The 26145-nt window shown below is 52.5% G+C and overlaps 2 protein-coding genes across 6 annotated transcripts; both read right to left on the bottom strand.

Annotated features, from left to right (window-relative positions):
- Window positions 1-1733: 1733 nt before the first annotated feature.
- Window positions 1734-8548, bottom strand: SYT5 (synaptotagmin 5). 5 transcript variants are annotated; one of them, XM_038527832.1, is made up of 10 exons: window positions 8368-8546; window positions 7716-7860; window positions 7174-7297; window positions 6452-6624; window positions 4785-4904; window positions 4504-4671; window positions 3791-3958; window positions 3397-3514; window positions 3002-3135; window positions 1734-2327 (listed from the first exon to the last, which is right to left on the bottom strand). In XM_038527832.1, exons 3-10 carry the CDS (start codon window positions 7250-7252, stop codon window positions 2127-2129), a joined length of 1161 nt encoding a protein of 386 aa, XP_038383760.1. In that variant the 5' UTR covers window positions 7253-7297; window positions 7716-7860; window positions 8368-8546; the 3' UTR covers window positions 1734-2126. The 5 variants fall into 5 exon arrangements, with proteins under 5 accessions (XP_038383760.1, XP_038383761.1, XP_038383758.1 ...); XM_038527833.1 differs by lacking the exon at window positions 7716-7860 and having other exon boundaries at window positions 3397-3511; window positions 8368-8548; XM_038527830.1 differs by lacking the exon at window positions 7716-7860.
- Window positions 8549-9117: 569 nt separating this feature from the next.
- Window positions 9118-25096, bottom strand: PTPRH (protein tyrosine phosphatase receptor type H). Its single transcript, XM_038527773.1, has 18 exons — window positions 24964-25096; window positions 24415-24448; window positions 23941-24195; window positions 23370-23624; window positions 22784-23038; window positions 21541-21810; window positions 20566-20865; window positions 19953-20219; window positions 17627-17705; window positions 17465-17512; window positions 13227-13317; window positions 12730-12820; window positions 12415-12491; window positions 12187-12321; window positions 11769-11891; window positions 11409-11569; window positions 9807-9942; window positions 9118-9713 (listed from the first exon to the last, which is right to left on the bottom strand). Exons 1-18 carry the CDS (start codon window positions 25012-25014, stop codon window positions 9603-9605), a joined length of 2739 nt encoding a protein of 912 aa, XP_038383701.1. The 5' UTR covers window positions 25015-25096; the 3' UTR covers window positions 9118-9602.
- Window positions 25097-26145: the final 1049 nt, after the last annotated feature.

Genomic DNA, 26145 nt, shown 5'->3' with positions numbered 1-26145 from the left:
AATGTCATCATTTAACTCAGAACATATTCAATCCCAAGATTTAGAGACAGATTTCCTGGCTGTATGAGCCTAGGCAGGTCCTGTTACTTCTCTGAGGCAATGTCTTCGTTTGTCAACTGGAAATAATAATCATGTCTATTTCATGGGGTGGTTGTGAAGATTATTATTAGCAGGAGTAGCAGTAATAGTAACAATAGTAATACCTCATGTTGTTTTCATAAAGATGTCCCCTCATTCACTCATACATGAGAAATTACCGCATCTGGGATGCCTGGGTGGCTTAATGGTTGAGCGTCTGTCCCTGGCTCAGAGTGGGATCCTGGGATCCTGGGATCAAGTCCTGCATCTGGCTTCCTGCAGGGAGCCTACTTCTCTCTCAGCCTACGTTTCTGCCTTTCTCTTTCTGTCTCTCATGAATGGATGGATAGATAGATAGATGATGATAGATAGATGATAGATAGATAGATAGATAATCACTGCACCCCCTTGAAGAAATTTGTTAAATCGCATGGACATCACAATCTGTAACTGACCAGATTTCCCTTTTCCCTGATGGTTGGCCATCAAGGAGCTCAGTGCAAATTAATACTTTGCCCTTTCTTTAGTACATGGGGCAAACTTTTGTCTCATTTCCACTTAACCTGTTGGTCCAAGAGCTCTCTTGCCAAATTTCATGGACCTTTATCTACCACCTGAAAACCTGTCTGAGATGAGAGGAGGGAGAGGCCAAGGAAATGACTGTCTTTCCTAGACACAGGTTAGGAAGCAGAATTTGTTGAAGGAAGGAAGAGGTGGAACCGTTGGCTTTCCCTGCATAGTTCTGTTATTTCTCCCAGTCTCTGGGTATTCCCAGACTCTGCATATCTACTTTGTCTCGGTGATGAGAGTACATCGCTTGGAGGTCAAGTCCAGATCTACATCAACTCGGGGTTTCCAGCATCTAACAGAAGCTGCCACAGTGAAGATCTCGGAAAACAGAATGGATGAATGATGGAAGAAAGAAGGGAAGAGGGGAAAATATGAGTATGAAAATCTTTTTTTGGGCAGCCCAGGTGGCCCAGCAGTTTACCGCCACCTTCAGCCCAGGGCATGATCCTGGGGCCCCGGGATCGAGTCCCACATCAGGCTCCCTGCACAGAACCTGCTTCTCCTCCTTCTGCCTGTGTCTCTGCCTCTCTCTCTCTCTCTGTGTCGCTCGTGAATTAAAAAAAGAAAAAGAAAAAGAAAGAAATTCTTTTAAAGATTTTATTTATTTATTCACGAGTGATAAAGAGAGAGAGAGAGGCAGAGACACAGGCAGAGGGAGGAGAAGCAGCCTCTATGCAGGGAGCCCGATGTGGGACTTGATCCCAGAACTCCAGGATCAGGCCCTGAGCAGAAAGCAGACGCTCAACCGCTGAGCCACCCCGGCGTCCAATGAGTATGAAAATCTATGTAAGGTACAGGTGTGGGAGCGGACTAAATTTGTGAGCAGTAAGTGATTCTCATGGACTCCTCATAACAAACATACAGGAGGTATTGTTACAACTATTTTTTCACCGGAGGAAACCCAGGCTCCGAGGGATGCTTGAATGAATAAATGAATACATGGATGATGGGTGGGCAGGCCAGGTTCCCTCAGTATGTTTCCAAGATGGGCAGCCCATCCTTGCCCTTGGGGGATCCCACTCTCTTGTTCCCCTGGCCCCTGCCCTGCCCCCTCCACCCCATCAGTAAGCACCAGGCCAGGCCACCAAAGTTGCTGAGTATTTATTTGGTCCCAGGAATGGTGTAGAAATCTGACTAGGGATGGGAGCAGGTGATCCAATGCAGGAAGAGGGGCACTGGGAGCAAAGGGGGTAGTAGGCTGGGTCACTGATTGTCAAAGCAGAGAGTGGGAGGCTGGGGTGGGGGCAGGCCAGACTGTTCCCCTCCCCCAGGGGTCCCTGGGGCTTCTGAGTATGTGCTTGGTGGGAGAGTTGGCAAGTCACTGCGACTGGTACAAAGGGGAATGGGAAGGCAGGAATGGGGCAGGTTCGGCTGGTCAGCGGTCAGAGAAGGCTTCAAGGTAGACCTGGGTGTGGCTCTGGCCAGGAGTCTGAGATCAGGGGCTCAGTCCAGGCTTGGCAAGGGGCTTGAGGTGGGGATCAGGGTGCAGGCAGCGGCCTCACTCGGTCAGGGGGCCGCAGAGAGTGCCACTGGGCAATGGGCCGCCGGGGGTTGGCCAGCATGTCTGCCCAGTGCCGCAGGCCAGCTCCCCCAGCCGCCGCCCCAACAGCCACCCTCCCGATGGCCTCGTTCTTGCCTAGCTTGTCATAGTCCAGCACAGTCAGCTCCACCTGGACCTTCTGGAGACAGGAAAAGACAGGGTTTGGGAAGAAGGCATGGCAGAGAGGGGCTCAGGTATCATTGCCAAGGAGACCCTGTCCCTAACAATCTGAGGTCTTAGGGGACTTGTTAGCACCCTGAGCTAAGGCCTGTCAGGGGACTCTAATGGTGGAGGGGATGGGAGGTGAAAGGAGGGACAGCCTCTATTACAGGGATGCTCTGGAGTCTTTCTTCCTCTGCCATGAGACTTCAAAGGAGCTAAACCCTCAGGACCCCATTGGTAAGGGGTTGTTAGGAGCCTTAGGGAACAGTCCTAAGGGGGGTAAACCTTCAGAACTCTGAAATATGTGCAGTGGCCAGGCCTGGGTCCTGGCTAGGCCCTGTTCCTGAACAGTTGTGGGGAAATCTTTTCCTTAGTACCCATAACTCCTGAGGGGGGTGCCCTTGGGGTATAAGGCATTCTGGTCTTGCTAGGGGTCAAGGTATCCTGGTTTTACTTGGAAGTGGGGCATCCTGGTCTTACTCGGAGGTGGGACAACCTGATCTTGCTTGGGGGTGGGGAGCCCTGGTCCTCTGAAGAGGAAACTGACTTCAGAAACACAACCTCAGGCTCCCAGGACCTGGTTTTAACGGTTGTTAAGGAGTCTCTCTTTCAGGCTGCTCTTCCAGGGGCTTTGGGTAGGTCTGAGCTCACCTGCACCTGGTCACAGGGCACTTCGAAACTGAAGGCTTCATTGTAATAGGGGTTCAGAGTGTTCTTCTTGATGGTGGTTTTCTTCTTACGCACCTTTTTGCCCCCCTGCAGCAGATGGACCTTGACATACGGATCTGGGCAGAAAAAGGAGTCTTATAGTCCCCCAGCTACAGAGTCCCTGGGATCATATTGAGGAGGATGCATGAGACTCTGCTTTGGAACAACACAGAGACAGTCTGTGCACCCCTCAGCTCTCTCTTACTGTGTCCAAAGCAAATCCATATCCTCCAGGGCAGTCTTGGACTCTCTCCACCAAGGGACTCCCAGGACCCAGAAGCTGCCAGAACCTTTGCTACAGAGCTCCCCATTACCACCATTTCCTTGCTTCCACACACCTGAGAGCCCTCCTACGTCCATCTTCTTCAGGTTCTTAGCCTCCAGGACAATGACGGTAAGCTTACCGGCCGTAGGGACGTAGCGGAGGGAGAAGCAAATGTCACCTAGTTTCTCCTGCTAAAAGACGGAGAGGGACCCATCGCTGGAGCCCTGCTTCACGTCCATCCCCTCTCGGACCTTCCTTCCCTCCCCCTCGCCTTAGAATGGAGTGGTCCAGTGAAGACCACAGTGGTACAATCCAAGGAGAAGTGGAGATGGTGACCTACCAGGACAGGCCCTGGGACTACCATCCGCATCAGGTGTAATGACTGGAGCCCTGAGAGGCCTCTGATCTGATTGGCTGGGCTCACAGTGGGCTGGCTCAGCCGTGGGAGCATGGCCACACGTGCTCACCTCCTCCCGTGGAGCAGCCTGCAGCTCGCGCCAGGCCAGCACTGGCCGCCCCAAGTCCACCGAACTCATGGGGACCCGCACCTCCCCAATGGCATCATTGCGGGAGAAGCGATCGAAGTCGTACACTGCCATGACGAGTACCCTGCCCCCCAGTTCCACGTAGGGGACCTAGATAAGGGGGCCACAGAGAAGAGAGCACAGGTGAAGAGTAGGAAGTAAGAGGGACAGGAAGCCGGGCACAGCACATCCAGGCAGAAGGTGGCAAGTTGGGCAATAAGGGTTCAAGAGAACAGTTGGGCGGAAATCTGTGGAACCCAAATGGGACAAAGGAACAGCCTGGGGGTCAGTAGTGCCCCAAGGGGACCGGGTCCTGTGTAAAAGTTCTCAGAGCTTGGGCAGCCCAGGTGGCTCAGCGGTTTAGTGCCGCCTTCAGCCCAGGGCATGATCCTGGAGACCAGGGATGGAGTCCCATATCAGGCTTCCCCGCATGAAGCCTGCTTCTCCCTCTGCCTGTGTCTTACCTCTCTCTGTGTGTGCGTGTGTCTCTCATAAATAAATAAACAAAATCTTAAAAAAAAAAAAAAAGTCCTCAGAGCTGGTAGCTGCTATCTGAGCTGTGGCTGCCTCCAGAAAAAGCTGAAGGGGTCGCTCCCCAGTATCTCAGGGACTGGGAGCAGGTTGCCAAGCCTGGAGCACAGAGGCCAGGAGCTCACCTTGAAGGCAAAGTTCTCCCCAAAGTGTGGGTTCAGTGTCTGCCGATGCACCTTGGTCTCATGCCGCCTCCGCTTGTCTGGCAGCAGGTACACCCTCACGTAGGGGTCGGAGGAGCCACCCAGGTCCAAGGCAGCCAATCCCTCAGCTTGTACAATGCCCACCAGCAGCTGAAAGGTGATGAGGGGACTTTAGTCTCGGCTTCCTTTCTGGAGCCTCCTCTAAAAGGGAGTTAGAACTCTCCGACCCTCCCTTCCACACCATCTCCCTCCTCCACACCCACCTGGCCACTCTGGAAATCATAATCAAGTGAGTACTGCAGCCGTCCTAGCTCATGCTTCTCTGCTGCCTGTGACCCTGGCCCAGATGGTGCTGGCTCCAGCTCCTCCACTTCTGGCTGCACCTTAAGGAGCCAGGAGCAAGAGTAGGTGAACTCTTCCCTTGATAGTGGTATCCTCCAGGCCCAGAAGCCAAGGGAGACTCACTGATCCCTCAGGCTACTGCTGAGCCCTTGCAGGCTAAGCAGAGCCAGTGTTTGATTAATGATGTCTGCCACAGGCAGGGCCTAGTCATAGTAACATGGATGCAGTACTTAGTCGAAGTTTGATGAATGACATCTGCTATGGGGGAGAACAGATACAGTGACATGTATTCAGTGTGTTTGTCATGCCTAGACTAGAAAAACAAGTACCAATCACACCTTGTTGTGTACAAGAAGGAGGCAGAAGATTTTATTTCACATGCTAATGGATGTACTAGGGTTGTTGTCCAAGTTGACATGTTGATTAATGACCTTGTCACAGAAAAACATGAAGGAGAAATGGTATATTTACCCTGTATTTGCCATTCTTTTTTTTTTTTTTTTGTATTTGCCATTCGAAGCTAGAACAAGACTTCTCCTTAACCTAAGCCACCAATTTTCAAAATTCAAGTGATCAGAATTTCCCTGAGAAATGTGGTAAAATGCCTTCACTTAGAGATTCTGATGCGGTAGGTCTGGAGCAAGACCCAGAATTTGTGTTTCCACAAGAACCTGAGGTGAGTCTGGCAGGTGGTCTTTGGACATCACTGGCTTGAGGGACAGGGATGGAGGCTGGACACCAGGACCCTAAAGGGTGATATTTACAACAGCCTTATGGGGTTATAATTACAACAGCTATTTGTTATGAAGGGAAGAGGGGAGATACTGGTTACAGACCATGAATGTGAGGCTCAGAGAAGGATAGTGAATTCCCCTAGGTCACAAAGCTGGGGGAGTGATTTTTCTGGGTTGGAAACGTAGGATTGCCTGGTTCTGTGCTCAGACTCTTATATCTGTAACCTCTAATTTTCCACTCCGGTGGTTTCTTCCAACTCATGTTTCTTTCATTCTCTTGGGGCTGCCACACTAGCCTCTTCCCTGGCCTCCTTGCCCCAAATCTGGGTTCCAGAGGATTCATTCCAACACAAATTTTCTATGGTTCCCAATTGCCCTCCTGACATGGGACCACTGAGCTCTTCAGACATCTATTCTAGGGTGCAGTATATTTATATTCTGTGCTCCAGCTATTGTGAGATGCCTCAACATCTAAATTCTAGGCCTTGGCTCATGTTCCTCCCTCGAGCTATGATGTCCTTTCTGTTCTTGGCTATCTGTGTGTGTTCCTTGGGTCTCAACACAGGAAATACCTCTCTTTGGGAAGCATTCTTGTGCTCTCTAGGCTATCAGGTGGTTTCTCTGCACGCCGATACGCTCTGAGCTATCCCTAATGTGGCACATAGCACCCCGAATTGTGAGTGTCTGGCTTCCCCACCAGACTGGTTCTCACGAGAAGTGACTAGATGCAGCCCAGCTACAGAACCCCAGGGTCCAGGTCAGGGCTAAACACCTGGGGAGATGAGTGAATGAGGTGGGCATAGGAGGGAAGAGTGCAGGACAGGGCAGGGCTAAGGGGCCAGGCCAGGCCACACCTTGTCTATGTAACTCCGGCCCAGTTCTTTCACTTCCTGAAGGTGGACCTGGGCTTGGGCCTGGCTCTTCTTGCCCAACCGCCTCCGACAACGCTTCCGGTAGAGACAGAAACAGCAGCCAAAGAGGAGGAGGCCTGAGACCAGAAGGATGGCAGCCAGGGCCCAGGGTGGTACTGCAGAGGGCATGGAGACAACACTCATTGAAGCCCTAGGAAGCAAGCTGACTGATTCAGTCCGAATTACACGTGGAAGCTGGAATCCTGGCCTTGCTTCCCCTCCAGCCATTTCCAGTCCGTTATATTATCGTGTTTTCCTTCCCACTGCTCTCACCTCTAAAGCGATTTGATACCCTATTCTTGGCTGACACTATCCAGATGTTTTTGCCTGTTACCGGCACCTCCCCTTGCACCCCCATTCTAATTTCTACTCAACCCCTGACGCTTTTAAAAGCCATGCCCCTCCCCTGCCTCAGTTTCTCTATTTCTAAAAGAAAGCAAAAGTGACCCTTCCAATTCACAGTTCAAGATCCCATTCCATTACACACTCTGATTTGGTGCTCGATTTCCTTGCAAACCTGTTCCTTTCTACTTGACTTAGAGTCAAGTCCAGGATTCCGACGGCAATACCATTCGGATTTTCCCCGCCCGCCAGCCGAGTCCGAATCCCGCCCCCGAGAATCCCAGCCGGGCTTTCCCTCCGCTCTGGCCCCGAAACTCGCTCACCTGGGCCGTGGCGGATGCGACTGGAGTCAGGAGGCGTGTCGGGCGCTGGAAGCCCCGGGGTTGGGGGCTCCGAGAACATGGCGGCGGGGTCCTACGGTCCCTTCTGCGGAGGCACCCAAGAGCCCTAGCCCCCCACGCCCACCCCGTGCATTCATTGAAGCCGAACTGCGTTCGGAACAACGCGGGACTCCAATTCCCATCAGGCCCCTGGGCGACTGGCCGCCTAGGAATTAGCCAGCAGCCGCGAGGCATGCTGAGGGTTGTAGTATCAGCCTTCCCGCGGCGGAGGGCGGGCGCGGGGGGCAGGTTCCAGGACCTCGTTCCATCCCACAGGGACGCCCCCGCCCTGCCAGCCCCCCAGGAGTCCCGCCGACTTCTACCGCTTCCATTCCCTTCCACTGGCCTGAACCGGAAGTGGGCGAAGGCAGGCGTGGGAACCGGGGCCCTGGGTCGCCCCGAGCAACGGGTGGCTGATTCGGGCGGGGCCGGAGCTAGGATGGTTGCCCTGGCTGTTGCCAAGACAACGGGCGGGGCTGACGTACAGATGCAGAGTCCAGGCGCCGCAGGCTCGCTCCTCTCGCGGTCTGGACCCCAGCCCCGGACCCCGCGCGGAGCGAGCGTGGGGAGGGGGCAACCTCGGCCGTCTGTCCACGCGCCCACGGCTGGCTCCTCCCCGCACATCTGGCCCTGCGGGCGGAGCCTCGGGCTCGCCGGCCTCTCGGGCTCTGCGGAGGGCTCCCTGCCTCCGCTGCCCCGGCGGGGGGTGCGGTGGGGGGGTGCATGGTGGGGGACGCGCATCCTTCCCGGCCTGCTGTCTCTCCAGCGCATCCCAAGCTCGGTCTTCACACCTGTCCTCGTGACCGCCTCGGCGCCCACCCCTCTCTCTCCATTCCCTATTTCTGTCCATTCCCCCACCCGCCTCTCGCCGCTCCTGTCTCTGTCTCCCTTGCTCTCTGCCTGTGGTCCGGGCTGTGTCTCCAGGGGTGTCCCACTCTCGCCCCCTGCCTGTGCCCCCTTCCCCTCTGCTCATTGTCTCCACACACCTGTCCCTAAATCCCAATCTTCCCTTTGCAGTCTCCAGCCCTCCCACGCCCTCTGTCCCCCCACCTCGCGCACACACACACACTCACGCCTCGTCTCTCCAGGGATGGGGATGAGGAAGGGGCTTTGGGAGGGGGTCCCCAAGACTCCTACCTGCTCGGCGGCTGGACTGGACCTTCTCTGGAGACACTCCGGCGCCAGCCCCGCCCGGACCCCGCCTCCGCACGCGGGCGGATGGCGCTGTCCTGGGTGCTGATCGCTGAACTCGGTGGGGCGGGGGCGCGGCAGAGCGGAGCCAGCCCGGGAGTGGTGGGTGGGTGTGTGTGCGCGCGCGCGTGCGTGCGTGCTAGGACTCGGGTACTGGGAGAGCCCCGGCCCGCCCCTCGGCCCGCCCCCAGCCAGGAACCACTAGGGCGTCCACGGATATTTTTCCTGGTCCCCGAGGATTTTCTGCTTTCTGATCCAGCTGTCTGGCATCCAGGCCCCATCTGCGCACCTCCACCCTCACCCCCGCCAGAATACCTGGTCCTAGGACCCCGGACACTCTCTCCTAGGACCCAAGGAGTCAGATATCCACACAAGACTGAGACACAAGACTCAGCGCGAAAGCCTCCAGTGAGTCTACCCCAGACCTCACTCCAGCACGAGGCCCAGGAAGCAAGCCCCCTATGTTCCTACTCAGGAAACGGCGTCCACACTGCCCAGACCCGGGACACAAGTGTGGACCTCCAACCCTCTCTGAAAGACTCAACCATCCAAACACATTTTTGGGGGGTGCAAAACTGTGGATCCCTCTAGCTATCCCCTAGGACATTTACCTCAGTTCCTGAACATTGGGAATCCAGGCCCACTCCCACCCCAGTATTATTTCTAGACCCAGAAATCCACTATAGCAAGCATCTGTAGGGAGAATAGTGATTTAATAAATTATGGGATAGAAGAAAAAGATATGTACAGGCAGTGGGGTGCAGGGAAATCTCTGATCCTAGAAGACTGATATGGTTTCTGAAGTAAAACATGGCATGGATCCTGCCTACCCTTGGTCCTGGGGGTAGCTAGCATTCCAGACTCTAGTTTCTTCTTTCTTCAGGATGCAGCTTACATCTCTAAGACCCTACAGCCTAGACCCCAGCCTCCTTCTCTCTCAAAGAATGAGGAAATCCTAACTCCCATCCCTCCCTCCTTTGAGGAGTCAGGAATCCAGGATACCTGCTTCCACCTGCCCTCTCTCCTCTAGGGAAACAGTTGAGGCTGTTCTCTACCCTCAAGACCCAGGAGTTTGGGAACCCAGCTGTCTGCTCTGCTGTCCCAGAGCTCCAGGAATCTGGGCTGAAGTGGGGATCCAGAGTTTATGTTTGGCTGGGCTGGGGTCTCAGCCTTCCTGAGGCTCAGATATTCTTATACAGTGGGTTTTCATATGCGGCCCCATTTTCTGTCAGGGCTTGGTCTGGCTGCTGGAGAAATCGTAGGATGCACTGGTGTAAGAAGACATACTGGGCCTGGGGAAGGACACGGGGTAGGGGGTGAGCCTTGGCCTGCTTTCCCCCAGGGCTCCCTCACCACCCGCATTGTGCCCTCAGAAGCCCCATCACCTCGGTCTGCACCATTAGAGGCCGGCTTTCCCTCATCTTCCTCACATAGTTGAAGGGCCTCACACATCGATCACGCTCCAGCTGCCGCAGCAGGACATCCAGGGCAATGAGAGTGCCCGTGCGGCCCACGCCAGCACTAGGCAGGAACAAGAAGGGGTCAGGCCCCAGGAAGGGGGAGTCTTGGCTGATTGGAGGGATCTGTGTTTGGAGCTCCCAGAATCAGGGTATTGCTCAGCAAGGTAGCATTCTGGGGGATACGGTGTGAGTGGAGATTATTTAACCGAGCGAAAACCACTGTGTATGACTGTGCCTTGAGTTCTTTCTGCCTGCTCGGTCTGGCCTCAAGTGCCCTAAATGCCCTTTTCATTTTCCTTGAGAAGTAGGAGCTGCCAGCACGACCATTCTACAGATGGGAAGTAGGGGCTGAGTGACAGGAAGTCACTTCTCTGTCCTGGGTCAGTCAGACAGTAAACCACAGAGTTGGAGTTCACAAATGAGAAAAAGAACTCCCAAGCTGATCATTCAAAAAAAAAATGTTTAAACATGTTAAAGAAAACAATTCTGTGGCATTTAGGATATTCACATTGTTGTGTGACCACCAGGTCTAATTAGTTCCCAGACGCTCCCATCTCCCCAGAAGGAGACCCTGTACCCATTAAGCAGTCGGCTCCCCCTGCACAGCTGTCCCCATCCCCTGGTGACCATCAACCTGTTTTTTGGCTCTGTGTGGATTTACCTATCCTGGACATCTCATGCAAATGGGATCCTACTATGTGTGACTGTTCATGTCTGGCTTCTTTCACTCAGCATCAAAGTTCCTCCACATCGCGGAGTGAATCAGTATTTCATTCCCTTTTAACGGTTCAAATTAATCCTCTCAACCACTCTGCAACGTCCCTTCTGTGCTTGGGAGGGGGTTGGGGTGGGGGAAGGATGGCCCCCTGCTGGGGACACCTCCAGAGGGCACTCTGGGGACAGGGACGGTGTTAGGACACACTTTAGCAGAGTTTAAGAGTGCCACCAGGGGCCACTCCCTATCAGCCTCGAACCCAAGACGAGCTTCCTGACTGGGTTTTCCCAGCCCTGCTGTGGGGAGGAAACCCTTTTGGTCATGAGGGTGCCCTGAGGACCAGGAAGACTGAGGCTGGCACGTGGTATGTGTTGTAGAAGTGCTGGCTATCATGGCAGCCAAGACCCCATTGCAGAGTCTGTCCGCCACTCTGGAGCAGGTCCCTTCTATTCCCCCCATAACCTCATCTACAGAGGCTGCAGGGTCAGTATCAGGAGAATGGCTGATGGGGTGAAGTCCTGGGCCTACACTGGAGGTGTTTCAAATGTTCCTCTAAACCTCTGGCTGCTTGTTCCTCCTGCTCTTCACCCCCCTATCCTGTACCCCATTGCCGCATTCCTCTCCTTGACCTTTCCATCTGGCTTTCTTGTCTTGTCACCCATCCTCATTTCCCTCTGCATTGCTGCCCCTTCGCCTTCTGCCTCCACCTCCTCCATCCTCCTTCCATCTCCTGTAGAAATGCCCAAGGACCCACAGAACCCCGGTTCCTGGGTCCCACAGGAAAGGTGCTCTCCCAGCGAGGAGGTCCTCACCTGCAGTGAATAATGGGAGGACCTCCTCCCACAGTCTGGTCCAGCCACTGCCGGAGCATCTTCCAGAAGGCCAATATGGGGTCTGGGGAGTAGGGGACGCTGTGGTCGGGCCAGGTCATGTAATGGAACTGACGTATGTGTAGCATCTTCTGCTCTTGCATCTGGAAGGAGAATGGGTTGGGGAGGGAGAGCTCAGGACCCCAGAGAGGGCTGGTTTTAAACCAGTGGGGGCAGCTCTGGGCACATTGTGGTCCCCTGGGAGAGTGATAGAAGGCTCGGCTTCACCACGGTTTCTGAGGAGCAGAATTAGGAGGAGGAATTGAAGATCAGGACACCGCTGGCAGAGAACAGCAGACTCACGTGCCAGAGCTTCAGGTCCCGGACTGTCCAGTTCTCCAGCACCTCCTCACCCTCCAGGGTCACTTGGAGATGCCCATATGTGCAGGGCTTGGTGTCTAGAGGCCAGTAATGCTCACACTTCACCTGAAGGGCAACTGGGAGGTCAGGAGGCCCCAGAGAGCCCATCCAGGTACCCATCTGCACTGTGGCCTTTGCATTCAGTGCCTGGTGATAAGGCAAGACCTTCGGGAAGCCAGGTTAGATTCACCCCCGCCAGGAGGACCCCTCCTTCTCAAAGCCATTGGGGCATATGGACTAATGGATGGGCTTGGGGGTCAGATAGGACGGAATCAGCGAGATCTAGGTCAGGGTCGACAGTGGGATCAGTTTCGGGATTGGAGCTCTGGGGTCACCCACAAGACCCTTGCAAGTCTCTCACCTGGCCGGATTCCACACAGTTGGTCAGCATGACCAGGGTGTGGCTCTGCTGCTCCCACACCAGGCGCCAGAAGTCACCCACCGTCTGGGGCAGGGGCCCCTGGGCGGCAATGAACTCTTGGGGATTCTCGAGACCCTTGTGGAGGGAAACAAGCAAGTCGTGACGCCCTCCAGCTCCTCCCTTGTCAGCATCACTCAGCACCCTCCTGGCTCCCAATAGCAACCTTACAGGCATGAAGCTGGCGTTGATGTAGTCAGAGCCTGGCTCATCCTGGAGGGGCTTCAAGGACACACGGGACCAGTCATCTAGGGGAAGAGGCCAGCATTTGTGAAGCGGGGCAGGGGGGTGGAGACCCAGGGACAGAAGTCATGCTGAGGGCAGACAGGCATTGGGAGCTCTGAGAGGGGCCAAGGGACCTCATCTGGGAGGACTGGGCCAGGGGAGCAAGAGTTTTGTGTCTCACAGGGGATGGGGATGGGGTCGGGGATGGAGTGTTGACAAAATCATGGCTGGGGATTAAGTCAGCAGAGGCTTAAGACTCACAGGGCAGCACGTTTCTGTAACGGTTCTTGGCACCATTTTCAGGAGCTGAGGCCACCGTTTGAGACTGGTTGTGGCTCTCCAGATACAATTGCTGGGGGCAGAGACAGAGGGGGTGGACAGGCATTACATTTTCTCCACCTTCCTCCAAGGATACTCCCCCTCAGCACACCCAAATCACCCCCCACACCCTGGAATTCTGCAGCACCCACAAAAATAGATCATGTGGACCACCCTCACCGTAGGGCACTTGGGAGGATTTGGAGGACAGTGGGGACTGGGGAGGTAGTGAGAGAAGAGGCATCAGGGGAAAACCAAGATGTTTCTTTAACTGACCCAAGGGCCCATCATAGTGTAAGATTTCCATGAGGAAAAAAAAGAATCTCTCATTGTGTAAGCATAAAAATAGATGGGGCTGCTCTTGTAGAATTCCAAAAAGGTGTGGCGGGATCTGGGGTGGGCATGTGGGGCTCAGCTCAGCCCCTTTGCTTCTCACCCACCTGGTATTCCTTTTCAAAGCCATAATTGCTGTCCATCTCATTTTTCCTGATGTGGTCAGCAAAGTCTTCTGCTAGGATGTCCTTTGAGAGGCTGTAGGAAAGGGGCAGAATTAAACTTCCACCAATCCTGTGATCTTGGAGTAAAAGAAAAGCCTGTTTCCCTCCCTGGTTGTTGTTAACCGCCCCAGAACCTATATGCAGCTTTTAAATGGAAGTTTGCACCTTCTGAGCCCCTTTGCCCAAGTCACCAGCCCTCCACCCTCTGCCTCTACCAACCAACATCTATTTTCAGTTTCTATGAACTCAGGGTTTGTTTGTTTGTTTGTTTGTTTGTTTGTTTTTAACTTCAAGTACAAGTGATGTCATGCAGTATTTCTCTTTCCCTGTGTGACTTATCTCACTTAACATCATGTCCTCCAAATCTGCACATTTTGTCACAAATGTCAGTATTTTCTTCTTCTTTTTTTCAAGACTGCATAAGTATGGGGATCCCTGGGTGGCTCAGCAGTTTGGCGCCTGCCTTTGGTCCAGGGTGTGATCGTGGAGTCCCGGGATCAAGTCCCACATCAGGCTCCATGCATGGAGCCTGCTTCTCCCTCTGCCTGTGTCTCTGCCTCTCTCTCTCTCAGTCTGTGTCTCTCATGAATAAATAAATAAAATATTTTAAAAAAAAGACTGCATAAATACTCCATATATATACACCACATTTGCTTTATGCACTCACCCATCAGTGGCTACCTAGGTGCCTCCGAGTTTTGGCTCTTATGCTTGATGCTGCATCAAACGTGAGGATTGCTATCATTGAGATAGTGATCTCATTTCCTGAACATAAATACTCAGAAATGGGGGCACCTGAGTGGCTTAGTGGTTGAGTATCTGCCGTCAGCTCAGGTCATGATCCCGGGAGCCTGGGATCAAGTCCCCACATTGAGGTCCCAGCAGGGACCCTGCTTCTCCCTCTGTCTGTGTCTCTGCCTCTGTCTGTCTCTCATGAATAAATAAATAAAATCTTTTAAATAAATAAATAAGTTCTAAGAAGTGGACTTGCTGGATCAAAGCGGTGTTTTTGATTTACCAGTTCCATTCCTGAACAGAAAGCCAGGTCTCAAAGAGACAAGGGTGCCCCCATGTTTGCAACATCATTATTCAAAGAGCAAAGGTGGAAGCAGCCCAGTGTCTACCACCCTTCATCCACCGCTCACTCACTCATCACTTCGCTTGTCAGTGGAGGCACCGATGGACAAAATGCAGTCTGTACAATGAAATATTACCCTACCTTAAAAAGGAAGGATGTTCCAACATAGGCTACACCACGGATGAACGTGGAGGACATTATGCTGGGTGAGACAAGCCAGTCACAAAAGGACAAATACTATAGGAGTCACTTCTCTGAGGTCCCTGGAGGAGTCAGATTCATAGAGACAGAAGGTATAGTGGCACCAGGGGCTGGGGAAAGGGGAAGGGAAAGGACGTTTACTGGAGACAGAGTTTCAGTTCTGCAAGATGGGAGAAGTTCTAGAAACGGATGGTGCTCATGGTTGCATGACAGTGTGAATATGCTTAACACCACTGAACTGCACACCTAGAATCAGGTAAGATGGCCAAATTTATGTTATATGTATTCTACCACAATTAAAGTGGTTTAATTTTTAAATGATAAAAAGGAAAAAGGTGCTTCTTCTCCCATTTCAGGCCACTCCCGGGCTCTGATTCCTTCCACCCTCCTCAGCATCCAATCCTCCTTCTCATCCTCCTTCTCGTCTGCATATCTACCCTGTCCTCTTCCCTTTAGCTGGTCAACATGCTAATCTCGATTCTATATTAAAATAAAACAGGCTTTTGACATCATATAGCTCCAGCTCTAACTCCTTGTCACTCCTCTCCTTGTAAGAGAGCTTTATGAACACTGTCTTGACCCAGTTTTGAGGCCAGATGAGAGGCCAATCTGTCCCCCTCCTTGAGCAGTGGTTAAACCCACACACCCACCAGCTCCTTCATGGGGGCCTCACGCTCTCCCCCACGGGGACCAGGCGCCTGACAACCGAGGGTAGCCTCTGTACCCCAGAGCTCACCAAAGTGAGTTGTACTAAGCCCAATTGCCTGGTGTTGCCCATTCCCTCTCACAGAATCCACAATCGAGTCCCTTGCCCACATTTCCCTTACCTCCCCTACCTCCAGACTGAGCCCACCCCTTCTCTGTGTAGCCCTCTCTTGGGATCTGCCAGTATAATAGACTATGTTTTCAGTGGCAGTCATGAAAGTGGCTGCCATGTCTCACTGGCTCCATCATATCTACACAACAAACCCTGTTAAAGCAAACACCTATACACATTCAAACTTCTGCAGGCCAGGTTCCTCTGCTGCATTTATGCACTTCACCAAGGCCTGCTGTCTGCAGCATTAATCTACGTAGTAAGGACATTTTTCCTCAGAGGCCCCTATTTTATCTGACTCCTTCTCTCCAATTCCAAGGGTCACCTCTGTCCATTGTTGGAGTGACTGCTCGGCAGCATTTAGCTCCACAAACTGCTCCTCCCTTCTTCCTGGACCCTCTCCCCTGCGTGTCACCACCACCATGCCCCTGGCCGCGACTTCTCCATCTCCATGGGCCCTACTTTCTGCATCCACAAGATAAGGTGGATGCTCCCGAGAGTCCGAGTCTGTCTCCAAGCCCGTTTTCTCACTGCACTCACACTTCTCATGGGGTTTCATCCATTCCCATGGCTTTACTTTCGAGCTCTACACTTGGGATTACAAATTCCATCATTAGTTCCCACTGCTCACTCTTTTGAGCTTCCGATCAACGTGCCCGCCTGCTGCCTGGAACCTGATCCTGACATCCCAGCGGATTATCACTAGGACATCCGGACACACCTATGGAAGTTGCAGATGGCAAAGCGCTCAACATAGAGACAGTGCCAGGTTTGGAATCCAATGAATCGAGTGGTTTGTTGCAGATGCCAAATAGGGCAGGTAAGGTGGGAAGAAGTTAACTTTATGAATGGTGGGACACTGGCCAGAACAGGTCCTATGGCAAAGGAGAAACTGGACCTCACCTTTCCCCACACCTCATGTATATGCTTCTGATGACACCTCTTTTTGTGGACAGGCTGTCACAGCTGTTCTCCCAGCTTCCTATCTCTCCTCTCCTCTGTCAATCCCTGGGGATCATTCTAACCTAGAGATTCGATGATTGTTGACCTGACCCAAACAAAACACAGTACAATAAAGAGATTTGCACAGAGCTTCTCTTCAACTGTTCATTCACCTGCTCCATCAGGAATGTCTCTGCGTAGATGTCCCATTAAGTACCCCCAAATTAATGTGTCTATAACTGAGGGGCTGATACTTTCCCCCAAATCTTCCCCCCCCCCCCCCAGAGTCATTACATCTCAAGCAATGGTGATTCCAGTCTTCCCGCTGCTCAGGATGAATTCCTTGGGCTCATTCTTGAGCCCTCTTTGACTCCCAAACTACATGCCCATTCTTTAGCCAGATCTGTTGTTTAAAGACTCAAACCATATCTAGAATATTGACTACCTCTAGCCATTTTCAGGTCCAAAACAATAATCTCTTATTTGAATTTTTATATACCTCTTCCTCCGTCTCTCTGCTCTTGCCTTTGATTCTTAAAAAGGTTAGATTGGATCACCGAGTCTATTCAAAAGCCTACAAAATCTTCCATCTTCAAAGGAAATCAAACTCCTTACTTGTATCTGGAAGGCCCTACCTGACCTGGTCCCACCTCAGGGACATTTCCTGCCCTACCCTCCTTCATTTATTCTGCTCAGTCTCAGAGATACCAACATTCTCCAAGCATGCCCCTGCCTCAGGGCCTTGCATTTGCTGGTCCCTCTGCCTAGAATACCCTTTCCCAAGACATGCACAAATGAATTCCTCTTAGTTGTCTTAATCTTCCTTTTCCTGGACACCTGTCTACAATTTTCTCTAATTTTAACACCCAATCTAAAATACCCTTCTACTCTTCCTGTGCCTGACACTGCTCAGTGAATATTTTGTAGGATGCATAAAGTCCCAGAGCTGGAACTAGGATTGACTCCAAAGCCACTGGCTCAAGTTATGGAAAGCAATGGAACACTTGTGATCCCTTGGGCAGAAGGCATTGTGTGGGTGGGTTCACTGAGCCCACCCTCTGACCTACCCAGTGACCAGCAAACATACCTTGATTTGACCTGACAGCTATTCTTCTAGATGCTCCCCCAACATGTACTGTTTACCTGAAAACGAGACCCCTGGGTGCTGGTTCCCTCTGGCTCTTATTGTGCCTGGAAAAAAGACATTGCAATGGAAGGCTCAGGGAGTCAGACTGGAGCCAGGGATCCTCACACTCCCTCTGGCCCCCACTCCATGTGGTCAGTCAGCGCCATGCGGAGTCCCACCTCTTCTTCAGGAAGAAAATCAGCAGACCCACCAGGATGAGAAACAGAATGACACCAAAAATGGCTCCAGCAATCACCCCTGGAGAAGAAGGCATGGGGACCTGTTAGAATCAGCCTCATCCACTGGCAACTTGTCTCTCCTACCTCTGTCCTTGCTTAGACTGTGACAAGAGAGCCTACAGGGCTGATGTGAGGGCAGAGACGGAGATGATAAAGCCTCTGGATAGAGCCCTACCTCCCACTCAACCTTCCCAGGAGCCCGGTCCAAAGACATCATTTGCTCAAGTAGCCTGGATGCCAGAGTGACTCTACCACTCCTTGGACTAGACTAATGGTTCTCAGCAAGGACAATTTTGACCCTCAGGGCACATTGCCAATGTCTGGAGACATTTTGGGTTGTCACAAATGGAGTGGTGGTGCACTGGCTTCCAGCAGATGGAGGCCAGGGGTACTGCTTCACATCCTACAATGTACAGGACAGCCCTCACAGCAAAGAATGATCCATCCCCAAATGTCAAAAGTGCCAAGATTGAGAAGCCACTATCTGACATTGATGGCATTGATAGCATTGATGGTTCGCCTCAGAATGAAGGCTCATCTTCTCAAAGTCCTGTTTGCTAACAGAAGGGCTCTTCTGCAGCAATTGTGCCAAAGATCTTGGCTTCAGGCTCTAATGGGCACAGATTTCCCAGGATCTATCCTTAGATGCCTGGTCTTGGGGCAGACTCCAGCCCACAGCCTACCTCCATCTGATGTGGTAGCCCCAGCTTCCCGACAGTCTTGATTACTAGGACCTGTCAACAGGCTCTGGTAGAGTCTTACACAGCCTGGTGGGGTGGCCCATTCTCTTCATGGACCTGGTCCCACACAATTAGACAAGAGGATCTTTCCTCCCAGGGACCTTGCTTTCTAAGCAACACACACTCCTGGGCACTAAGATCCAGAGAAGCCCAGTTGGGAGTAGAATCCATTTATCGTTGCCTCAACTGGCAGCCTCTCTCCAGATCAGAGTTTTTTTTTTCTTAAAGATTTATTTATTTATTCATGAGAGACATACACACAGAGAGAGAGAGAGAGAGAGAGAGAGAGAGAGAGGCAGAGACACAAGCAGAGGGAGAAGCAGGCTCTCCTCAGGGAGTCCGATGTAGGACTCAATCCCGGATCCCGAGATCATGACCTGAGCCAAAGGCAGCCACCCAACCACTGAGCCACCCAGGCGTCCAACAGATCAGATATCTAATCTTTTAAGAGGTCCTGATTTGTAGGAAGTGACGAGGGGGCCCAATGAAGCCTATGACAACAGTCAAAGGTATATGATCAGAGATTTCCCAAGTGTGAAGCTCAAACTTCTCTGAAATACCCCAATGATGAAAATGGTATAGCCACATTGGAAAAAAGTTTGGCAGTGCTTCAAAGGACAAACACAGAGTTGCCCATTTGATCCCTCAATGCCACTACTGTGTATATACCCAAGAGAAATAAAAATGTATGTCTGCACAGAAATGTGTACATGAATGTTCATAGCAGCATTACTCACAATAGCCAAGATGTGGAAATCACCAACTGATCCCTCCGCAGACAATGGATAAATGGATAAACACAACATGGTCTCTCCATGCAATGGAATATTATTTGGCAATAAAAAGGAACAAAACACTGACACATGTTACAACATCAATGAACCTTAGAAACGTTATACCAAGTGGGAGAAACCAGCCACAGAAGACCACATATTGTTTGATTGTATTTTTAGGAAATGTCCAAAATAGGCAAATCTGTAGGGAACAGAAGGTGAATTTGAGATTCCCTAGCCAGGATGGTGGGAAGTGGGAAAATTAGGGGGTGATGCCTTAAGGGAGCAATCTTTCTTTCGTGGGTAAGGAAAATGTTCTACGTGAAGGTGACGGGGTGGCATAGTGCTGTGGATATACTGGAGACATTAGCTGTATACTTTAAGTGGGTGCATTGTATGATATGTGAATTGTATCTCACACTGTTTCAAAGAAAGCAAAAAACAGTGACGCCTGGGTGGCTCAGCAGTTGGATCTGCCTTTGGCCCAGGGCGTGATCCTGGAGTCTCAGGATCAAGTCCTACATCAGGCTCCCTGCAGGGAGCTTCCCTGCTTTTCTCTCTGCCTCTCTCTCTCTCTCTGTCTCCCTGTCTCTCTCTGTGTCTCTCATGAATAAATAAATAAAATCTTTTTTAAAAAAAAGAAAGCAGAAAACAAAGCAGACAAACATACAGGACCCTTTGGATGGGTAAGATGGCCTCACAACAGAGCCTAATGGGGTCTCCGTAGCTCTATCCCTGCAGGGCTCTGCTCACCTGCATTGTCGGTGTGGCAGGTCACAGAGACAGACGGGGCCTTCATTCCATCCCAGATAGTCGTGACGGTGGCTGGGTAGGACTGGGCCGGCCTGAGATCTGAAACAGACACGCTCCTCCCACACGAGGACCTGTTCTGGGAGTCCCCCTGTCCACCCACCTGCCACTCAAAGGCCTCGTAGCCTCCCTGGGGGCAGGACCAGGTCAAGATGACCCCGTAGCCTCCAGAGGTGCTGATGCAGGACATGATGGTGACCGGGCTCGGGGCTGGGTGGAGGGGACAGGAGAACTCAGTAGGAGCCATACAGGGTGGCTTTCCATCCCCCCCACCGACCCCCACTTCCCACCTGTGCTGCCAATACTCTGAGAACTCGCCCATCCTTTCCTTTCCAACACCAGAACACCACTTCATCTCTCATATTCTGTCCTCCCCAAATAGACATATAACAGACCCCCTTCAAACTACAACTCCCATGAGCCCTTGGATGCTCTGCATCACTATAGCTTATAACGCCATGACGCCATGACCTCATGGGATTTGGAGTCCACTCACCTCCCACTGCCCCCAGGTCTGACCTAAACTCCTACCTGCTGGAAAGGGGGCCCATCTCACCTGTGGATGCAAGGAGGCTCTGTGCCCAACTGGTCACATTGTTCCTCTCTGCCCACACGCTGAGGTTGTACAGGGTCCCGGGTTCCAGGGCCTGTACCTCATAGCGAGTCTCATTGGTTCTGCCTATCTGGCTGGCCTGATGTTCTTGGGGGTCTTGCTCTCCCTGGGGATGTCCCCCAGGGGCCCACTGGACCCAGTATGTGTAGGTCTGAGAGTGGAAGTCTGTGGGGGCCTTCCACTCCAGAGTGATGGAGCTGTTGGTCTGAGTTTCGTTGTGCAGATCTGTGACCCTGTTGGGAGCTGACAAGTGGGGATAGAAGCTCAAGGAGGTGTACCCTCAAGGACCCTTGAACCCAGGCCTGCTCACCTCCCCTGATTCCTTGGTCACCAGATGTGTCTACTTCCTAGGGCCAGGTGCAGACCAGGCTTGCCTGGGCCCTCTCTGTCTTGAGTCTGTAGTACTGGGTCCCACACATCACTTTTCTCTACACTATGTCCTGCATGAGCTAGCTTGAAACAGGGTTCTTCTTTACTTCTGGACACTTCTTTCTAGACAGAGCTGCTGACTTCAGTCTTCTTAGCCCAAGTGGCCAAAAACTAATGAGCTCCAAGTTCTCTCCACCCACAGAGAACCTAGTTCCTGGGATAATGTTGGTTCCTGTCATACTTGGGACCCTTCATATAGAGGATGAGAAGAGGGCCCCTTTGGTTCAGCAAGTACACTGGGTTGAGCTGTACACTTCTGGCTTTGACTCTGTTGGTTCCTAAGGGGTGGTGCTGGGCAGTCAGGGACTCATACCCAAAGACAGCCTCATGATTGGAAAGACCTGGCTGCTGAAGACAGATTCTTCCTAGGAAGCAGATCTATAAGCTCAAAGTCTAATGAGGCTGGATGGGGTCACCAAAGTTTCTCCAGCCCTCTCCTTCACCCATGTCAATAGTACTGAGTCTGTCTAGAACTAGCCCGAGTCTCACCAGTGGCTTCAGTGAGTGTCCTGCTGTCACTGCTGACTCCATTCCTCTCTGCCCAGACAGTGAAGGTATACAAGCTCCCAGCTTCCAGTTCCTTCAGTGTGATGCTGGTATCTGGGGTGTCCTGGGTGTTAATGGCAATAATGCCCTCCTTGACCCATGAGACCCAGTAGGTGTAGGGAGGTTGATCTGGGCCCAGGGGAGCTGTCCAGCTCAAGGTGATGGAGCTATTGGTCTGGTCTTGTGTCCCAAGACTTGTCACTGCATTGGGGACTGGCAGAAGGAGCAGAGAGTTAGAGTTTCCAATCCCTGATCCACAAGAGTCCAGAACACAGCCTTCCTGTGCAGCCAGACTTATAAAGGAACACTTCCTAGAGATGGGGCCTCAAGAGGCCCAGGTGCCTGCAGCCCTAAGTTCAGCAGGAGATTTCTGGACAGGTCTGTCCCCAGGAATGGCCTTCCATTCCTGAGTTCCTGAGTCTGCAGGAACTTCCTGCAGACTCAGCATTTGGGTCGGGCTGAGGTCATAGAGACAATGGCTGGATCCCAGAGCCCAGAGGAGGTGCCATCTTGGCCAGTTCTTAGCCTCTCACCAAAACAGAGAATAGGCATTGATGCTTATCATCTGTGGAGTTGCTGAGGTTCTGACTGGAGACAGGTACTTCATTCTTTTTGCCCACACAGTTATTTTGTACAAGATCCCAGTTTTGGGTCCCTCTGCTGGGAAATTAAGGCTGGCTGAGTGTCGGGTCTCAATTCTGTCTCCCTCTCTAGTCCACTGGAATCAATACACATGGTCCAGAAGGCCAAGGCCCAGGGACACCACCAAGATCAGGGTGATATAGCTGATAGTCTGAGCTTCCATCCTCAAGACTGTGGCTTGGGGACTAGGAGAAGACTCAGGGGATTGGAATCCTGAGGGGCTCCACACATTCCACACCCCTCATCCCCCCAGAGCTGAGACAACATGACTTTGCTCCCTACATAGCCCTGGTTGCTAAGGAGAGTCACCCTCTAGGCTTATGGTCTGTATTCTAAAGGGTCCTAGGGCCTGACAATCCCAACTCAGAACCTGTGACGTTCTTTCTTCATCTCCTGCTCAACATGACCCATGATCCAAGGAGACTGTGAGTTAGAAAGTCTGCTCCGTTGTCCTGGCAATTCTCCACCACCACCTATCATCTCTCATTTAGAAGAAGAAAAAAAGAGAGAGAGAGAGAAAACAAGAGTGGCAGCTGCCTCTCACCTGTGGTGGCGTTGCAAGTCTTTTTGGAGCTGCTGACTCCATTCTTCTCTACCCACACGACAAATTCATACAAGGACCCGGGTTGCAGTCCATCCACTATGACACTGGTGCTGGTTGTGCTTTTGGTCTCATTATCAGTCCACTGGATCCAGTAGGTGTAGTTACTAGGGTCAGGGTCGGCCGGCTCTATCCAGCTCAGGGTGATGGAGCTGGTGGTCTGGGCCTCCACACTCAGGTTTCTGACAGGGTTGGGAGCTGAGAATCAGGAAGGAGGGTCCAGTGTGAGCAGGGGAGCAGCCAGTGCTGTCTCTTCCACTAAACCTAGTCTTATGGTCTCCTGCTAAGGAGAGTCACCCCTTAGTTCTATGGGCTGTACTCTAAGGGTCCTAGACCCTGACTGATCCCAACTCAGAATCTATTATGTTCTTTCTTCATCTCATGCTCAACGTGACCCAAGGAGACTGTGAGCTATAGAGGCTGCTGCGTTGTTCTGGCAATTCTCCACCACCACCTATCACCTCTCATTAAAAAAAAAAAAAAAAAAAAAAAAAAAGGAGAAAGAACAGGAGTGGCAGCTGCCTCTCACCTGTGGTGGCGTTGCAAGTCTTGTTGGAGCTGCTGACTCCATTCTTCTCTACCCACACGACAAATTCATACAAGGACCCGGGTTGCAGTCCATCCACTATGACACTGGTGCTGGTTGTGCTTTTGGTCTCATTACCAGTCCACTGGATCCAGTAGGTGTAGTTACTAGGGTCAGGGTCGGCCGGCTCTATCCAGCTCAGGGTGATGGAGCTGGTGGTCTGGGCCTCCACACTCAGGTTTCTGACAGGGTTGGGAGCTGAGAATCAGGAAGGAGGGTCCAGTGTGAGCAGGGGAGCAGCCAGTGCTGTCTCTTCCACTAAACCTAGTCTTATGGTCTCCTGCTAAGGAGAGTCACCCCTTAGTTCTATGGGCTGTACTCTAAGGGTCCTAGACCCTGACTGATCCCAACTCAGAATCTATTATGTTCTTTCTTCATCTCATGCTCAACGTGACCCAAGGAGACTGTGAGCTATAGAGGCTGCTGCGTTGTTCTGGCAATTCTCCACCACCACCTATCACCTCTCATTAAAAAAAAAAAAGGAGAAAGAACAGGAGTGGCAGCTGCCTCTCACCTGTGGTGGCGTTGCAAGTCTTGTTGGAGCTGCTGACTCCATTCTTCTCTACCCACACGACAAATTCATACAAGGACCCGGGTTGCAGTCCATCCACTATGACACTGGTGCTGGTTGTGCTTTTGGTCTCATTACCAGTCCACTGGATCCAGTAGGTGTAGTTACTAGGGTCAGGGTCGGCCGGCTCTATCCAGCTCAGGGTGATGGAGCTGGTGGTCTGGGCCTCCACGCTCAGGTTTCTGACAGGGTTGAGGGCTGAGAATTGGGAAGGAGGGCCCAGTGTGAGCAGGGGAGCAGCCAGTGCTGTCCCTTCCACTTCCTCCGACTCTTGCCTGAGTCCAGAAAAGACCACCTCCATCAGTGCCAACTACGGATCACCCTGCCCTCCATGGGGCCACCCCTGCACCAGAGCTCATGGGGGTTGAGTGCACCCTCACCTCTGTGTAGGGTGTCGACTCAGCAGGGGTCACTCACCAGCCACCCTTGCTCCTGTCCAGCTGCACAGGCCCTGGGGAGAACCCAGAGGGAAGAGTCAGATCCTTAGCCTCATCTTCCTTGACTCAGGGGAGACAGTGGGGCTGGGAGGGGCTGACCAGTGACCCTCTTGTGCCCTGCCCCCACCTTGCAAGTCTCTGGGGCCTGAGGGAGAAGAGGGACAGGTGGAGTTGTCTCCTCCCCCAGACTGGGCTCTAAACAAAAGTCACCCCAATGTCCCTCTTTCTTCTTTTCTGGGTATGTATGTGTTGAGGGGGAGGAGGGGGAAGTGTGGCAGGAGCCCGGCTGCGTTCCCAAAGGAGGGGCTGGGGCCTGGACTCCCCAGTCCGAGGGAGGAGGGGGCTGGAGAACTGCACTTCTGGGTGAGCCCAGCTGCGTCTTGCCAGAAACCAGAGTTCACTCAGAGTGGATGGCCTTATCTGAGAGCCCAGGTGTGACTGGCTGATAACTCAGGAGCCTGCTTACTAGTCCAGAAGATCATCAGCCCCTCAGGACCCTAGCTCCCTGCCCCTGTCTGGGAGCACTCACCAGCAGCACCAGGTTCCCCCAGGTCCTGAGGTCCCCTCTGGTCCCCTTCATGTCTCCAGACACTGCAGATGGACCCAGGTGTCCCAACCCGACCTTTCGCCTGCTGGACTTTAAACGCAAGAATTTCCACTTTCTGAGCTGCACAGTGAGGCCACCGGCCAGGGCGGGAAGGGAGGAGGAGGAAGTAGAGGCTCCCAGCCCCACCCCAGCCCTCAGCCCTGGTTCTGGTCTCTGGAAGCCCCTGCTCCACCCCTCCTCAGGCCATGGGGTCTCCCCTCCAGCTCCTGGCTCTCCTTACACTATTCCACCAAAACCACCTGGATAAGAGGCTATTTCCCCGCTGCTGCGTGGATGGGCAGCACAGGTCCTGGATGGTCGGAGCTGGAGGCAGCCCTGGGGCCTTGGGCCCTGTCTCTCAAGGGGACCAGGCTGAGTGTAAACCCCTGTGCCACAGTGGGCTCTGCCCATTGACCCAGGTCCTGTCACCGCTCCCTGTCTCCACAAGACTAGAGGCCCCCCCACCAGCAGGAGCCCAGGTCACTCTTACCTGCCTGTCTGCCTTTGCATACGCAGACTCCCCACCAGGGGCACCATCCTTTCCCTCAACCCCCCCTGCAATCTCATTCCCACTCCTCCCAGATGGATCACGCTGCATCCGACACCTTCTTAGCCCCATCCGACACCTTCTTAGCCCCATACACCCTAGGCTGTATCTGTCACACATGCCAGACAGTATTTGCTTATTCACCTTGTCCATTCTACATGCGACCTTGAGCAAAGTGCCTTAAACTCACAGTGACTCAGATTCATCAGCTATTAAAAAAAAAAAAATGAATACAACCCCTTATCAACATCATGTGAGTAATAAATGAGTCCATACATAAAATCTGAGAACAGTGCCTGGCTCTTTTAAAACCCTTGACAGATTGTAGCCGCATGTATTTTGGTTCATCCCTAAGACCTCCTGCGCCCAGAAGGGCTTCACGGGGTATCTTAGGGACTTACTAGTTATATACACATGCGGCTGCCTTCACCTCACAGGCAGCATGAAAGCAAAAACAAGTCTTGGAGTCACATGTCTGCATTCCTACCACTACCCACCTTTGTGACCATACATGGCGTCCAGCCTCCCTGCATCTCTGTCTTCTTGGTTTTGAGATGGAATCGAAGACACTGTCTACC

The sequence above is a fragment of the Canis lupus genome, chromosome 1 (genome assembly GCF_011100685.1).
Source record: "Canis lupus familiaris isolate Mischka breed German Shepherd chromosome 1, alternate assembly UU_Cfam_GSD_1.0, whole genome shotgun sequence".
In the NCBI taxonomy this organism is placed as follows: domain Eukaryota; kingdom Metazoa; phylum Chordata; class Mammalia; order Carnivora; family Canidae; genus Canis; species Canis lupus.
The sequence above is the reverse complement of the archived record's forward strand: the minus strand, read 5'-3'. Positions and strand labels throughout refer to the sequence as shown.